The sequence below is a fragment of the Dipodomys merriami genome, unplaced genomic scaffold (assembly GCF_024711535.1).
Source record: "Dipodomys merriami isolate MVZ:Mamm:240054 unplaced genomic scaffold, mDipMer1.0.p SCAF_70, whole genome shotgun sequence".
Lineage (NCBI taxonomy): Eukaryota > Metazoa > Chordata > Mammalia > Rodentia > Heteromyidae > Dipodomys > Dipodomys merriami.
The window spans coordinates 5,237,194-5,253,971 of record NW_027206291.1 but is presented as its reverse complement, the minus strand read 5'-3'; the positions used below and the strand labels follow the sequence as shown (position 1 = coordinate 5,253,971).

The window sequence follows — 16,778 nt, the reverse complement described above, 5'->3', positions numbered from 1 at the left end:
TACCAGAAAACCAGATGATGTAGAACTGTGGCTTAAAGTGGTAGAGCAAGGGCTGGGAAGGTGGCTCAGTGGTAGAGCGCTTGCCTTGCATGCATGAGGCCCTGGGTTCGATACCTCAGCACCACGTAAGCAGAAAAAACTGGAAGTGGTGCTGTGGCTCAAGTGGTAGAGTGCTAGCCTTGCACTGAAGAGCTGGGAGACAGCACCCAGGCCCAGAGTTCAGGCCCCACGACTGGAGGAAAAAAAAAGTGGCAGAATGATAGCCTTGAGCACAAAAGTTCAGGAACAGTGCCCAGGCCCTGAGTTGAAGCTCCATGACCAACCAAAAAAAAAAAAAAAAAAAAAGTGGAAAGAAAGCCCTCATTGCTTCACACGTGGTATAGGACTATGAACTGCTCCAAGGCCCGGGCTGAGTGGAGTGGGGACCAAAGGCTTGAGGAAGAGCCTCAGGGACCTCTGGAACTTAAGTCTCAGCAAAGACTGCACATCTGGGCTAAGTTCATCCCAAAGGGGTCACTTTGAGAAAGTGACAGCTGCTCTGGCAATCTAGCTCTGGGACGCCTGGGGGCTGTTGAATGATCCTTCCACCCACCAAAACATTAAGTTCTGGGCTGGGAATGTGGCTTAGTGGTAGAGTGCATGCACAGGTTCGATTCCTCAGTACCACATAAACAGAAAAGGCTGGAAGTGGCTCTGTGGCTCAAGTGGTAGAGTGCTAGCCTTGAGCAAAAGAAGCTCAGGGATAGCACCCAGGCCCTGAGTTCAAGCCCTAGGATAAAGCACAGGACAAGGCGGGACACGGCTCTGGAGGATGGATGAAAGCATTACTAGGAGGTAGAAGGCTGTGGAGAGAAGTGAAAGACAGAGCCAGGGTTTGAGCCTGAGTCCATCTTCACTGAGCGCTCTCCTGATTGGAGAGGGGCTGTCATCCACACTCTCCCGGGCCTCTCCTGGTCCTCCCAAAGCTGGCATTCTACCAGCTGAGCCACACTTCTACTTCTGACCTTTTGCTGGTTAATTGGAGATGCGTCTCATGAGCTTTTTCTGTCTGGGCTAGCTTCAAATTGTGCTTCTCAGGTCTCAGCCTTCTGAGATATGAGGCTTACAAATGTGAGTCACCAGCTCCCAGGGATTCATGAGGATGGGGGTTCCTTCCCTAGACTCAGCCATGCTTGAAGCCAAAACAATCATTAGTTGTGAGAGAACGCAGAAGCCTTCCTTTATTGCTTAAGCTTTATTGTTATTGTGCAAGCTCAAGTAACGTGAATAGGTATTTCATACGGAATGTTCTATAGCATGCAAATGCCCTGAGCATTTTCTTTTTTTTAATATATATTTTTTATTTTAAAGATACTGTACAAAGAGGTTACAGTTAATGAGTAAGGTAATGAGTACATTTCCTATTGAGCATTGTTTCCCCCTCCTTTGTTTTCCCCCTACTATCCCTTCCCTTCCCAACTCTCCCCAACTCCCTTCTTCTTTTTCTCTTTCTTTCTCTTTCTTTCTTTCTTTCTCTCATTTTCTTTCTTTCTCTCTTTTTTCCTTTCTTTCTTTCTTTCTTTTTTTTTTTTGTTGGTCATGGGGCTTGAACTCTGGGCCTGTGCACTGTCCCTCAGCTCTTCAGCTCAAGGCCAGTGCTCTACCACTTGGGCTACAGCACCACTTCCGGTTTTCTAGTGGTTTATTGGAGATAGGAGTCTCATGGTCTTTCCTGCCCAGGCTGGCTTTGAACCTCGATCCTCAGATCTCAGCCTCCTGAGTAGCTAGGATTACAGGCGTGAGCCACTGGTGCCTGGCTCTTTTTTACTTTCTTTTCTTTCTCTGTTTCCTTCTTTCTTTTGTGCTAATTCTTGGGGTTTGAGTTCAAGTCCAGGGTACTATCCTTTAGCTTTTTCATTCAACATTAGCATTCTATCACTTGAGCCAGAGTTCTACTTCCAGCTTTTTGGTGGGTAATTAGACGTAAGAGTCTCACAAGCTGGGTGCCAGTGGCTCATGCCTGTAATCCTAGCTACTCAGGAGGCTGAGATCTGAGGATGGCATTTCAAAGCCAGCCTGGGCAGGAAAGTCTGTGAGACTCTTATCTCCAATAAACCACCAGAAAATTGGAAGTAGTGCTGTGGCTCAAGTGGTAGAGCGCTCACCTTGAGCTAAAGAGCTGAGGGACAGCGTCCAGGCCCAGAGTTCAAGCCCCATGATCGGCAAAAAAAAAAAAAAAAAAGGTCTTTCAAACTTTTCTGCCCAAGCTGGCTTCAAACTGTGATCCTCAGAACTCAGCCTTGTCAGTGACTAGGATTACCAGTGTGAATCACCAGTGCCCTGCTTAATTTATGTTTTTGTTTTTGTTTTTGTCAGTTGTGGGGCTTGAACTCAGGGCTTGAACGCTGTCCCTCAGCTCTTCAGCTCAAGGTGAGTGCTGTACCTCTTGAGCCACAGCTCCCCTTCCAGTTTTCTAGTGTTTTATTGGAGATAAGTGTCTCACGGACTTTCCTGCCCAGGCTGGCTTTGAACCATAATCCTCAGATCTCAGCCTCCTGAGTAGCTAGGATGACAGGTGTGAGCCACTGGCACCTGGCTAATTTGTTATGTTTTAAGCCCTAAATGTATAACAGTTTGTTACCTCAACCATCGGAAATTGATATTTCCGGGGGGAGGGGGGAAGTCAACAGCTTCTTGGAGAAAACAGTTGAGTCAATAGCCTCGACACAGAATGCGCAAGAAGAGGGGGACAATGTGCTACCAGAAAGTCACAATGTGCTCAAAAGCCTGACAACAATGGGGGTGTATCAAAGGGATGCAGAAGCCACCCATTGGAAGAGCTCCCGGTGCCCAGCGCTGGACCAGATCTCCCTCAACGCAGAACACACAGTTCATTTGACTTGGAGATAAGCTGTGAAAAATTTTCTTAGTGTAAGAATAGCCCAAGGATGGCCTGGGTCATCTGTACTCAAAACAATGCCGTATTCTTCATGCAAAGTTTGTCTCCTGAGGCACCAGTGTGTTTTCATTTATTTTTCTTTTGTACCTATCCTGGGGCTTAAACTCAGGGCCTGGGCACTGTTCCTTAGCTTTTTTTTTTTTTGCCAAGGCTGGCATTCTAACACTTGAACCATTTTGGGGTGAGTAATTGGCGATAAGCATTTCACAGACTTTCCTGACTGGGCTAGCTTTGAACATTGATCCTCAAATCTCAGCATCCTAACTAGAATTACAGGCATGAGCCTCCAGCACCTGCCTCAGAGGTTTATTTTTATTTGCTAAGTATGAGTTATGGGGTAAAGAGGGAAGAATCCACCACTATCAGTCACAGATCCATGCCAGAGCGCTCCATCACAGGGTTACTGAACTACAGAGAGGATTCTGGGAATGCAAACCAGAAGCAATTCCACAATTAATCGATTATTGGTACTGATTGAGCTCCTTGATTCTCTCCAACGCCCAGTGTTGGTTAGCTCTGGGATAAGAGCCAAAATGAAGCCCGATGCTCACAAACACATTTATCCCCAACTGTCCATTCTTTGTCGCCATCCTGTGGTCAGTGCTGCACATGACATGCTACCAATAACAGAGAAAACTGATTTATTAGAAGTGGAAAAGTACCTCTTTGTGTGGCATAGAGAATGAAAGCTCCCCAAGATACAGACTGGCTCCTGTCTGGCCAGTTCGGTGTTGGTATACTGTAGGTGCTCTAAGAGATGCTTGTTGATTGAATGACATCAAAAAGAACAGAGTCAGGCACCGGTAGCTCATGCCTGTAACCCTAGTTATTCAGGAGGGTAAGATCTGAGGATTGTGGTTCAAAGATAGCCTGGGCAAACAAATCCAGAAGAATTAACCGGCAAAATGTAGAAAAAGGAGGTGTGGCTCAAATGATAGAGTGCTAGTCCCAGAACAGGCTCCAAGAAAATTAAGAGAAGAAAATAAAGTTACACAATAATATAACCTAAATTCCGCTTAAATCTGAGACCCATCAACCTTTGCTTTTATTTTTAGTGATTTAAAGGAAAAAAAGCAAGGAGGTGGCGCTGTGGTAGAGCGCTAGCCTTGAGCTGAAGAGTTGAGGGACAGCGCCCAGGCCCAGAGTTCAAGCCCCACGACCGACCAAAAAAAAAAAAATAAAGGAATAAAAAAAGCAAGTGAGCTAAGTACCTTTTCTCTTGTCACATGGGTAGAAGTCCCTGTTACCGTGTGTGTGTGTGTGTGTGTGTGTGTGTGTGTGTGTGTGTGTGTTGGTCCTGGGATTTGAACTCAGGGCTTGGGCACTGTCTCTGAGCTTTCTCTTTTTTTTTTTTTTTTTTTTTTTTTTTTTTGTCGGTTGGGGGGCCTGAACTCTGGGCCTGGGCGCTGTCCCTCAGCTCTTCAGCTCAAGGCTAGCGCTCTACCACTTGAGCCACAGCACCCACTTCTGGCTTTTTCTGCTTATGTGGTGCTGAGGAATCAATCCCAGGGCCTCATGCATGCAAGGCAAGCACTCCTACCACTGAGCCACCTTCCTAGCCCCTCTCTGAGTTTTCTTTTGTTCAAAGCTAGCACCCTACTGCTTGACCCACAGCTCCACTTCTGGCTTTTTTGGTAGTTAATTGGAGATAAGAGTCTTCATGAGGGTTGGGAAGATGGCTCAGTGGTAGAATGCTTGCCTTGCATGCATGAGGCCCTGGGTTCAATCCTCAGCACCACATAAGCAGAAAAAAAAAAAAAGCCAGAAGTGGCGTTGTGACTCAAGTGGTAGAGCACTAGCCTTGAGCTGAAGAGCTAAAGGACAGTGCCCAGGCCCGGAGTTCAGGCCCACAACTGGACCCCCCCCCCCAAAAAAAAAAAAGAGTCTTCATGAACTTCCTTGTAGGTGGCTTTGAACTACAATCCTCAGATCTCAGCCTCCTGAGGATTACAGGTGTTAGCAATCAGCAACTTGCTCTGGAATTGGATTTTTTTTGTTAGTCAACATAATTTCTTGGAATCAAGGCTTTAAAATCTTCCTTTGAGGTTAACAATGACTGACAACAAGCACTCTTTTCTTCTCTAGCAGTTTATATAGTGAAGAAAACCATGACCCCCTTTTCTATAAAATAGAAAAAGGGACCAGTACATTAGGTGAGTGGCCCAGAGGTCTGCCTGGACCCTAGGAAAGTTTTGTGATGTAAAGGTTGCCATGGCAATTCCCTACGGGGGCGGGGACATTACAATTCTGGCCCCACCTTTGCTTGCTCTGGATTGGAGGAAAGAGTATGTCAGGTGCCCTCAATGGTCCAATGAGGAGGTGGCCCAGAGGTCAATTCAGGCTGAGAAGCGTAAAATTGAACCTTGAAGACTGTTCTCAGAAGAGTTTCCCCTTCATTCCTCAAAGTTAAGTGTTCCCTCAGTAGTTTCCTAAAAAGAAAATTCTAGCCAGGGTTGGAATGGATTTATTGCTATTTCTGGAAATTTCAAACCTCACCAGTATCCAAAACAGTGAGGCTAATAATTCTATTTCTTGAGGGCATATGGGTAACCCCTCCAATGAAGACTTCAGAAACTTAACAGTGTGAGGGTGGTGTGGGCGCTTTTTTTTATCTTTTGAAGTTCTCATACCTAGAAATAAGAAGCGGCCTGGGAGGTTAGAAAATTAATATATTCTGTCGTTGGTTTATTTTTAATAAACCACTGTGGGCTTCAGGCGTGGGATATTCTCACAGATTGTTGCCATTCTGACGCCCACCAACAGATAGAAATAAACACAGTAGGTAGGTCAGATTGCAAGACAGCAGTCAAACATGCTCAAACTGCTTCTTTTTCCTCAGAAACAAGTGTTTTGGGAAGAAATGGAGCAAGCAGGTCGTTCTTTGTGTTGTTATATATCCTTGACTAGCACTGGACAACAGATCCTTCCCAAATTTGTAACCTAAAACAACCAAAAAAGAGCTGGGGTGCAGCTCAGTGGTAGAGCACTTGCTGATCAGGGGTGGGGTCCTGAGTTCTACCCCCAGCACCGCAAGGACAAATGGATAAAACCAACAGTAAATATGTGTGTTTTATAGATTTAGGGGTCAGGAATTCAGAAGAACTCTGCCTCCAAGGCTTCCGCAAGGCTGTTGTCAAGATGTGACCAGAGCTGGACACTGGTGGCTCCTGCCTATAATCCCAGCTACTCGGGAGGCTGAGATGTGAGGATCGTGGTTCAATGCTGGTCTGGGCAGAAAAACCTGTGAAACTCTTATCTCCAGTTAACCAGCGAATGGCTGACAGTGGGGTGTGGTTAAGTGGTAGAACTCCAGCCTTGAGTAAAAAAGCTAAGGGACAGCAGCCAGGCCCTGAGTTTAAGACCCAGTATGTACACACACACACACACACACACACACACACACACACACACACACACACACACACACACACACACACACACACACACACACACAGCTTTCTCAAGGTGGTCTAGACACTTTTCACCCCAATAGAAGCTGAACCAGAACTCAGCCTGTAGATCAGGGCCACATGTCATGGAGTCTTGGCAGGTCTAGGAAGGGAGACTAGTTTCACGATGCTCCCTGTTCTCATCTGAAGCATCGTGGACTGTAGGGAGGGGACATTATGGGGCCTGTGTGGATCCTCGTGTGTGAGGTACTGTTTGCACATGTGGGAGTGGGCAGCTGCTTCTCCCAGAAGCACTATTTTCAATCTTCATTGCCTTTTTTCCCCCCTGATTACAAAGAAAATATGCTTTTAGAATTGAACGTAAGCTCACACCTGTAATTCTAGCTACGTAGGAAGCTGAGATCTGAGGACTGTGGTTCAAAGCCAGTCCAGGGCAGGAAAGTCTATGGGACTTTTATCTCCACTAAACTACAAGAAAAAAAAAAAGCCAGAAGTGGTTCTGTGGTTCAAGTGGTAAAGCACTAGCCTTGTGTGGAAAAGTTCAGGAACAGTGTCCAGGCCCTGAGTTCAAGTCCTAGGACTGGCACAATTTTTTTTTTAATGCTTGCTGAAAAAGTTCCTACAGGGACTGGGAATGTAGCTTAGTGGTCGAGTGCTTGCCTAGCATGCACGAAGCCCTGGGTTTGGTTCCTCAATACCACATACACAGAAAAAGCCGGAAGTGACACTGTGGCTTAAGTGGTTGAGTGCTAGACTTGGCAAAAGAAGCTCAGAGACAGTGCCGAGGCCCTGAGTTCAAGCCCCAGAACTGCCAAAAAAAAAAAAAAAAGTTCCTACACCTCTTTCCCCAAACAGAGCCAGACAGAAGAGAACAAATCAAGATTTCTTTCATTAAAAAAAGAAAAAAGAACAATGCCCAACAAAAGTCTAGACTGGAAAGTCATGCTGGCAGCAACAGGAATAGAAACAAGCAAAGGTCCCCAGTCCTGCAGAGTCTACTCAGACCATCAGGCACTAGATGCTCTGCAGGAGGCGAAGCGCCAGATGGAGGCGCTGGTGGACACTGCGGTCACAGCCATGGTTCCGAAGGGTTTTCAGTGAGTAGCAGGTGCCCGGATGGCCTGGCTCCAGCTGGGTGAGCTGCAGCCCCTCCCCCTCCCCACTCACCACCAGCTGGGCCTGGGCTGCACCAAAGCTGACCTGTGAGGGAAAGAGCCTGTGTCAAAGGGAGGTGGAGTTCCTGGGGTTCCACCCTAGCCAAGTGCTGGTGGCTTATGCCTGTAATCTTAGCTACTCTGTGGCTGAGATTTGAGGATCCTGGTTCAAAGCCATCCTGGACAGGAAGGTTTGTGAGACTCTTATCTCCAATCAACTGGTAAAAAGCCAGAACTGGAGGTGTGGTTCAAGTAGCACACCATCTTTGAACGGTAAAGGCAAGTGAGCATGTGAGGACCCCACCACAAGTCTCCTACTGTATTGTCAGAAACTGAGGCTCAGATTGGAGACTCAGCTGCCTGTGATCATTGGACAACTTCCTCCCCCCACACACACACTTAAGTCTAGGTCCTCCTCACTAAGTACCACTGTGCTAGCGTCAAGTAGGATCAATTTGTGTGTGTGTGTGTGTGTGTGTGTATGCGTGCGTGTGCGCATGAGCAAGCACACGCTAGTACACACTTGAACTAAGAGCTTGAACACTGTCCTTAGCTTTTCCACTCAAGCTTGGCACTCTACCACTTGAGCCACAGCTCCATTTCTGGCCTTTTGCTAGTTAACTGGAGTCTCACAGACTACCCTGCTTTGAACTATCCTGGTTTTGAACCACAATCCTCAGATCTCAGGCTCCTGAGGAGCTAAGATGTCAGGTGTGAGCGACCAGTGCCCCACTCATCATCTTTATAATAACAATAAAAAATAATTAAACCAGGTGCTGGTGGCTCATGCCTGTCATCCTAGCTCCTCAGGAGATCTGAGGATCGCAGTTCAAAGCCAGCCTGGGCAGGAAAAGTCCATGAGACTTATTTTCAATTAACCACCAGAAACTGGAAGTGGAGCTGTGTCTCAAGTCATAGAGTGCTAGCCTTGAGCCAAGAGCTCAGGGATAGTACTACCCAGGCCCAGAGTTCAAGCCCCACAACTGACAAAAAAAGAAAAAAAAGATGATGGACAGTCATTTTTTAATTATTTTTCTTTCAGGGGCCAAATGCCTCTGGGGCTCCCAAATGTGTCCCCACCACCGCTCTGGGTCCCCATGCTCACCTGTACTGTCCCGTCGCTGAATAGAAGCAGCAGTACATCTGGAGCTGCAAGGAATCGCAGCAGGCCCAGGCCCAGAGGGGCAGGTGGAGCAGGTGCAGATGGGGCCCCCTCCTGTGGACCCATGCTGGGTCAGGGCCAGGACCACCGAGTCGCCCTCTTCCCCCCCACCCCACCCCCACTTTCCAGGCTCCTGTGCCCCCTAACCCACTCCCTCACCTCACCTCACCTCTCGAAGCCGCCGCTGCATATAGCAAGCAAAGAGCCGCAGTATGGCCAGCTTGGCCCGCAGAGGGCTGGGCACGGCCCTGGGGGTGAACGTCTGTAGCTTCCCTTGGGTGGGCAGGTAACAGACTTGGCTGTGGAGGGCGGGGAGGTTGTGCATGGGTGCCTGGCGCCCCCACCTCCAGATACCTTCCCACCCACCACACCTCCAGAGTGACCTCACAGGTCACTGTCCACACTGTCATGTTCCCCACCAGTCCCAAATGCACCCCTTGCTCCACCTCCCCATCTCAGCAAATGCTCCTGCAGCTGCTGAGCTCCCAACCAAGTCCTGATCTTCTGCTTCCCTGGCTATGGCCGCTGCCCCTCCCTAGTGGCTCTTTATTCCTCATAGGAAGACAGCAGAGACAAAGCTGGAGGTCTGTCATCCTCGCTACTCAGGAGGCTGGGATCTGAGGATTGTGGTTAGTTCAAAGCCAGCCCTCCAAGGAAAGTCTGTTAAGACTCTTATCTCCAATGAATCACCAGAAAACCGCAAGTGGCGCTGTGGCTCAAGTGGTAGAGCACTCACCTTGAGCTGAAGAGCTCAGGGACAGCGCCCAGGCCCAGAGTTCAAGCCCCATGACTGACAAAAAAGAAGAAAAAGAAAGAAAGAAAGGAAGGAAGGAAGAAAGGAAAGAAGGAAGGAAGAAAGAAAGAAACCTAAGCAAGAACAGGAGGCCTTAAATTCAAGACCAGTTTCTCTCTGTCTCTGTCTGTGTGTCTGTCTCTGTCTGTGTCTCTGTCTCTCACACACACTGTCTGGTTCATGCTGGCTTCTATGCCATACATTAAATCTGCCATATTCCGCTTCATCTCAGAGACTTTGTATATGCTGTTCCCTGTGTCTCTAATGCTATTCCCAATGTACTTTTTGGTGTGTGTGTGTGTGTGTGTGTGTGTGTGTGTGTGTGTGTGTGTGTGTGTGTGTGTGTGTGTGTGTGTGTGTGTGTGTGTGTGTGTGTGTGTGTGTGTGTGTAAATCGAAAGCTACAGGAATGCTAGTCAAACGCTCCACCACTGAGCCTCCAGCTGGTTCTTTGCCAATCTTTCATTTTGTGGGAGCAGGTATGGGGGGTGGGGGTGGGGGAGACCGGAGGGGCAGTCTTGAGGCTTGAACTCAGGGCCTGGGCTCTGTACCTGAGCTTTTTTGCACAAGGCTAGTGCTCAGGTTGAGTCACAGTTCCACTCCTGGCTTATTTAATGGTTAATTGGATTGAAGAGTCTCACGGACTTTCTTGCCTGGACTGACTTTGAACCGTGATCCTCACTTCTCAGCCTCCTGAGTAGCTAGGATTACCGGCGTGAGCCCCCAGCGCCCCCAGCAGTTGTCATTCTTGTCCATCACTGCTTCAGAGACCCTTCACCCCCACACTACTGAGTCATCTACCCTCCCAACGACACCCAGTTTAGTCAGAAAAGCACCCTCTGAAATCGACTTAGTCATACATGTGTGGGGCATTGCTCTTTCCTACTAGTAGCTGTGAAATGAGTCCTGAAAGAATGAACGTCAGAGAAATGCAGGGAGGGCCTGAATTCCTAGGGGACAGGAACCCTACAACCTACCTGCCTGGAGGGCGCAAGGCCATGTGGGTGCCATCCCGGAACAGGACACCACTGCCCCCATCCGACAGCTGGTAGGCAAAGCCGTACTTGCTAGAGTAGTCCACCCATCTGGGAGCCCAGAGAATGGGCCGCTGCTCCCCTGGGGGGGCCTGCATGGCTGGGCACAGAGGGAAGGTGAGGGGAATGGGGGTGAGGCACCAGGCAGGCTGGACCAGGGACCCGGGGCTCCCATAGTGGACAGAAGTCCAGGAGGGGGCAGAGGGGAGGGGAGAGGACAGCAAGTCACCATCTCCTAGCCTGTGCCTTGCAGGTAGAAACCCAGCCTGGACAGCTCGCTCTGGAAGTGAGTGAGCCCAAATTGCTCACAAGTGTTCAAAGCATTAGGAAGCTTGGTTTTATTTTATTATCCATTTTTTTGAGCCTCGCACCAGTGGCTCACGCCTGTCATCCTAGCTACTCTCAGGAGGCTGAGATCTGAGGATCACAGTTGGAAGCCAGCCCAGGCAGGAAAGTTTGTGAGACTCTTATCTCCAATAAACTACCAGAAAACTGGCAGTGGAGCTGTGGCTCAAAGTGGTAGAGCACGAGCCCTGAGCAAAAGGAGCTCAGGGACAGTGCCGAGGCCCTGAGTTCAAGACCCATGGCTGACCACAAAACAAAAAAAAATAGACACCTCCCTCAGACCCCTGAGAAAAGGGTACCCTCCCCCCAACAAGTGCTGTCATGGCGGTAAGAGGACTTGAGGACTCGTTGGGACTCCTCATGTCCTGAGGTTCGTGCATGGGATACAGGCAATGCTCCTGGACACCAAGAGAAAGAGTGGGGCTGCTTCCTACCCACGAGGCCGGCCTCCAGGCAAAGCTGTAGTTTCCTGATGGCTGCCTCCACCTCCTGCAGTGGGCTCTTCCCAGATCCTGGGGGAAGAGAGAGCCATAGATAGGGGGACAGACAGGTCCATCCCCAAGAGGGGGGTCCCTTCAAGTAACTTCCTATATCCAGACAATTGTTAACCCAAACCAAGAGAATCCTGTCCATTCTGCTTATGTCAGTTAGGAAAGTCGAGGTACGGAGCCAGCAGCAAGGAAACAATCTGTGTCCCTGTTTCTAGATTCTTCTAACCCACCTATGGCCTCAGTCAAGGATGAGGGTCTGCTCACCTGCCGGGTCACTCCGCAGGGTTCCCTGTGTGATGGGGTGGAGGGGAGCCTCGGGGTCGGGAGCCCTTCTCTGGGACAGGGAGGCCTTTGGAGAAAATGGAGATGAGGAGCAACCCCCAGCCTTGACACAGCCCTGGGTAGTTGAGGAGCTCCAAGGATTCCCCCCAAGATCCCTCCCAGCCTGGCCCACAGCAGGACCCATTTCCACTTTGGATAAAGGCACACGTAAGAACTGAATAAATGTGATCGAACAAACCAAAGACTCAGAGCCAGGAGCTCACACTGTGCTACTCAAAAGGCTGAGATCTGAGAATCACAGTTCAAAGTTCACCCAGGCAGAGAAGTGTGTGAGCCTCATCTCCAATTAACCACCAAAAAGCTGGAAGTGGAAGTGTGGCTCAAGTGGTAGAGTGCTAGCCTTGAGCAAGGAAGCTAAAGTTCAGTGCCCAGGCCCTGAATTCAAGCCCCAATATCAGCACAAAAAAAGATGGAAAGAGAGAGAGAGAGAGAGAGAGAGAGAGAGAGAGAGAGAGAGAGAGAGAGAGGGAGAGAGAGAGAAGAGAAAGAAAAGAAAGGAAGGAAGAAAGGAAGGAAGGAAGGAAGGAAGAGAAAGGAAGGAGGGAAAGAGGAAGGGAGGGAGGGAGGGAGGAAGGGAGGGAGGAAGTATTGAGCAATGGGAAGAGTCCCATAGTCTTGGGGTGCACCAGGATGGAGGACAGATGGGTCCCAGCCCCTGTGAGTGAGTATAGAACCTCTAAGAAGGAGTCCTCCTAGACTTGGGGCCCCAGAACAGATCGAAGCTTCTGCTTAGGTGCTCAGGGAAGCCTGCTGGAAGAGGGCATCAGAGGGCTCAGGGACACCCTCTATAGGTGTCCCCTGTCCTCACCCTAATAGCTCACCTCACTGCCCCACTCCATGGACTCCGGTTCTGGCCCCTCTTCTCCTGGACCTGAGGCCGTATTGGGAGTGAAGGGACCTGAGGGTGGTACAGGCTCTGGGCGTCTCTCCCCTGGTATAGGCAGAGGCACCTGCCAATCACCCTCAATCCCACCCCCACTGTAAATGTGGACAAATGGTGGTACACCCAGGGCACAGCTGGGGAGGGGGTGAGGTGGGGGAGTGGAGGTACGCAGTTGTGGACAGGTAAACTACTCACAGGGTGGCCCGCATTGAGTCACCAGCAGCTGTCCCACCTTCCTGAACAGCCTGCCCAGAGGCAGGGGGAAAGCGAAGATGGGGGGGCTGTGACAGGAATGGGGAGGCAGCCGCTCCGGAGTGAAGCCCTTCAGAGAAGGAGGGCTCAGGCTCAGTCCCAACTGTGAGCCCCTCATCCTCTGGGGGTGGCCAGTCCTCGGGATGCGCCCCCACCTGAGTGAAGAAGTCTTCCTGCAACAGGTGGTCCAAGCTGGGCCGCTCAGCAGGGTCGGGTGCCAGGAGGCGGGCGATGAGTCGGCGAGCATTCGGTGATAAGTGGGCAGGCTCTGGGTAGTGGCCATCACGGATATTTTGGTACATCTCTGACAGGGGTGTCCCCGTGAAAGGGGGCGTGCCAGTCAACACGGTATACCTGAAAGAGGTGGGAATCAAGAACAAAATGTGGCTGAGCACTGGTGGCTTAACCCTATACTGTTAGGAAGCTGAGGATCATAGTTTAAAGCCAGCGTGGGCAGGAAGTCTGTGAGACTTTTTTTGGGGGGGGGGAGATTGATTATGGGGCTTGAACTCAGGACACTGTTCCTGAGCTCACTCTTTCTTTCTTTCTTTCTTCCTTCCTTCCTTCCTTCCTTCCTTTCTTTTTCTTTCTTTCTTTCTTTCTTTCTTTCTTTCTTTCTTTTTTTTCTATTTTTATTTTTTCTGGTCAGTCATGGGGCTTGAACTCAGGACCTGGATACACTGTCCCAGCTCTTTTGCTCAAGTGAAGCGCTCTACTACTTTGAGTCACAACTCCAATTCCAGCCTTTTGTGATTAATTGGAGATTAAAAATGGCATGGACTTTTCTGCTTGAGCTGGCTTTGAACTAGGATCCTTACATCTCAGGCTCCTGAGTAGCTAGGCTCACAGGCATAAGCTACTGGTGCTCTGCCTGCAAGACTCTTATCTCCAAAAAGCTGGAAATGGAGCTGTGGCTTAAGTAGTAGAGCACCAGCCTTGAGTTAAAAACTCAGGGTCAGCGCCTAGTTCCTAATTCAAGCCCTAGTACCAAGACAAAAACAACAAAACAAGGTGGACTCACGCCTACCTTGTCTGTACCCAGCCACATACACCTGCTTTCTACACATGCTGCCTTCACTTTCCCATATCTCTGCTCACACCTGCTCATTCCTGTGCTCGCAGCTCAGCAGACTCCATCTGTCTGCCCACCTGCCTCCACACCTGGCTCTCCTGGACACACCTGTGTTACACTTTTTCAATTCCATCGAATGCTTGCTCACACCTGCTCCTCTCCTGCATCGCTCCATACCTGCTGCCCATCTCCCTATTCACCTTCCCTGACCCCCTTCCCGGTGCTGACCTACCTGCACCTGGTCCCACCTAGGTGGCCCTGCCCACTTTCCCCACACCTGGGACACACAAGATCTCACTTACATGATACAGCCCAAGGCCCAGATGTCTGACTGGCAAGAGTGTCCCTTTCTGGACACCACCTCTGGGGCCAGGAAGTTGGGAGTCCCGCAGAGCACTCTGGGAGATAAAGAGATCTGGGCTCAGGAAGGCCAGAGATCCAGGTTAGGGTTGGATCACCCAGATCCCCCCTCCTCTCACCTGTGGCAGTGGCCCCCAGGCCCTACTTTGGCAGCCAACCCTAGGTCTCCAATCTTCACTTCCATATTCTTGTTAAGGAAGAAATTACCTGCGGGAGGGGTGCTGGTGTGAGGGTAGGTGCTCCCCCACCCCTAGCTCCTTGTGGTTGCTCTCCCAGTACTCACTGAGCTTCAAGTCTCTGTGCACAATTCGCCGCTGGTGCATGTAGCGCAGGCCGCTGATCAGGCCTCTCAGGTAGTAGCGCACCTCTGGCTCTGTCAGGGTCTGCCGGGCCTTCAGCACATGGGCCAGGGACTGCAGGTTCAGACATCCCCGTGACAGGCAAGCACGGTTAAGGATGGGTGGACACAGATGGGCATAGATAAGGACATAGGTGAGTTCAGATAGGCCTACATGGCCACAGAAGAGTTTGAAAAGAGCTACATAGGAGGTATTTATTTATTTATTTATTTATTTATTTATTTATTTATTTATTTATTTATTGTGTTTGAACCCAGAGCCTGGGTGCTGTCCCTGAACTTTTGTGCTCAGGGCCAGCGCTCTACCACTTGAATCACAATTCTACTTCCGACTGCACAATGGTTAATTGAAGAAAAGTGTCTCACAGACTTTCTTGCCTAAGCTGATTTTGAACCATGATGCTCAGATCTCAGCCTCCTGAGTAGCTAGGATTATAGGTGTGAGCCACCAGCACCTGGCTAGATGATCAGACTTGAACAAAGCATGGGCATCCACTAGGCACAAAGGTCCAGGTGGCCTCAGATGTACAGCTGAGCAAGGTGGGCAGAACATGTTTAAGAGGTCTATAAAGGCAAACTAATTTGAACTGGGCCAAGGGAGTCATGGCTGGGGGAAAGAGGAGCTCAAGTGAGCACAGGGGGCCTGGGGGTAGACATAGGGCAAAGTAGAAACAAGTTCATTCAGCTGGATCTGATGATCCCAACTAAGCTGGCAAGCTGGGCACAGGTGAGCCCCGGTGTGTCTAGGTGTGTGAGCACGGATGGCTATGGATGGACAGATGGTCAGTCTTATGTGGGAACTGGTGACTGTCCACTGGTGGAGGGTACAGGTAGAACCAGGTCGGTAAAGATGGGATATGGGGTGTGCAGAGGGGCCCAGCAGCGCAGCAAGGGCGTGTCTAGCTGCCTCTTGGCCCCGCCCATCCAGGTCCAGCCCTGCCCACACCAGCCCAGGGCCCAGCTCCTGGGGGGGGGGCTCCCCTCCCCAGCCCGCCCTCGGTCCCTCCCCCAGGACACCTGGCGGCTGCAGTACTCCAGCACCATGTACACATGGTCGCCGTCAGCAAAGTGTCCGTGGAAGGCCACGATGTTCCGGTGGCGCAGGCGGCTGTGCAGGGCAATCTCCCGCTCCACCTGTAGGGAGCACCCCACACATAGGAAGCCCCCAGCATTCCAGCCCAGCCCAGTGCATGCAGCTGGCTCCTACTACCGGCAGGGAGGACAGGCCGGGGCTTCCCGGGGACGTGGGGCGTGGGGGCGTACCTTCCCCCGAGCGCGCAGCCGCCCCGCGCCGCCCCCGGCCCCGCCGCGCGGCACCACTTTGAGGGCGAACACGGCGCTGGTGGACATGTCAGTCAGCTTGTAGCAGCGGCTGAAGGCGCCCTGCGGGAGACGGGGGTGCGGGCTTCAGAAGCACGGGGCCACGACGGACCTTGTGCCAAGATGTCATTTTCTCTCGGTGGCGGTCCTGAGGCTTGAACTCGGGGCCTGGGCGCGGTCGCTGAGCTTTTAATGTTTTATTTTTTGCTCAAGGCGAGTGCTCTACCCCTTGAGCCACAGCTCCACCTGCAGCCTTGTCGGTAGTCATTGGAGATCAGAGTCTCACAGACTTTCCTGCTCAGGCTGACTTTGAACCAGGACCCTCAGATCTCAGCCTCCTGAGTAGCCAGGATGACAGGGGTGAGCCACCAGCGTTCATCCTGGCTGCCTGGACTTTTTACACACGTACGCACATCTGAGACATGAAGACACACAGCTCACACCCTCATGCGTGGACACACCACACACAGATTCACACACACACACAACACTGAACACCTACAAAGATGCCAGACACACACACTGAGACCAGAGACACACCTGGAGCCGCTGGATACAGGCCACTGGCTCCAGAGCAATGCTGGACACACACACACACACACACACACACACACACACACACACACACACACTCTACGATGCGTGGACACAGCACACGAGCAACAGGGATGAAATACACAGACCCACAACTCAACATTCAAGAGGTGTTTAGCACAGATGTTTAAGGGCGGAGATGTTTGGCACATCTCAGATGCTTAGCACATTTGCGCGCACACCTGGAAATGACACACACACACAGGCTTAAAGAGGATCACCCACACCCCAAACACACACGCTCCACAGCCCTCCAGAGACGGTTCCCGCC

The 16,778-nt window shown here is 50.6% G+C and overlaps 1 protein-coding gene across 1 annotated transcript; it reads right to left on the bottom strand.

Annotated features, from left to right (window-relative positions):
• Positions 1 to 7,171: 7,171 nt before the first annotated feature.
• Positions 7,172 to 15,714, bottom strand: Plk5 (polo like kinase 5 (inactive)). The gene is made up of 13 exons (XM_070008614.1): positions 15,611 to 15,714; positions 14,519 to 14,648; positions 14,355 to 14,442; positions 14,178 to 14,273; positions 12,959 to 13,157; positions 12,747 to 12,873; positions 12,490 to 12,566; positions 11,591 to 11,675; positions 11,270 to 11,347; positions 10,434 to 10,590; positions 8,834 to 8,963; positions 8,608 to 8,718; positions 7,172 to 7,548 (listed from the first exon to the last, which is right to left on the bottom strand). Exons 1-13 carry the CDS (start codon positions 15,635 to 15,637, stop codon positions 7,363 to 7,365), a joined length of 1,491 nt encoding a protein of 496 aa, XP_069864715.1. The 5' UTR covers positions 15,638 to 15,714; the 3' UTR covers positions 7,172 to 7,362.
• Positions 15,715 to 16,778: the final 1,064 nt, after the last annotated feature.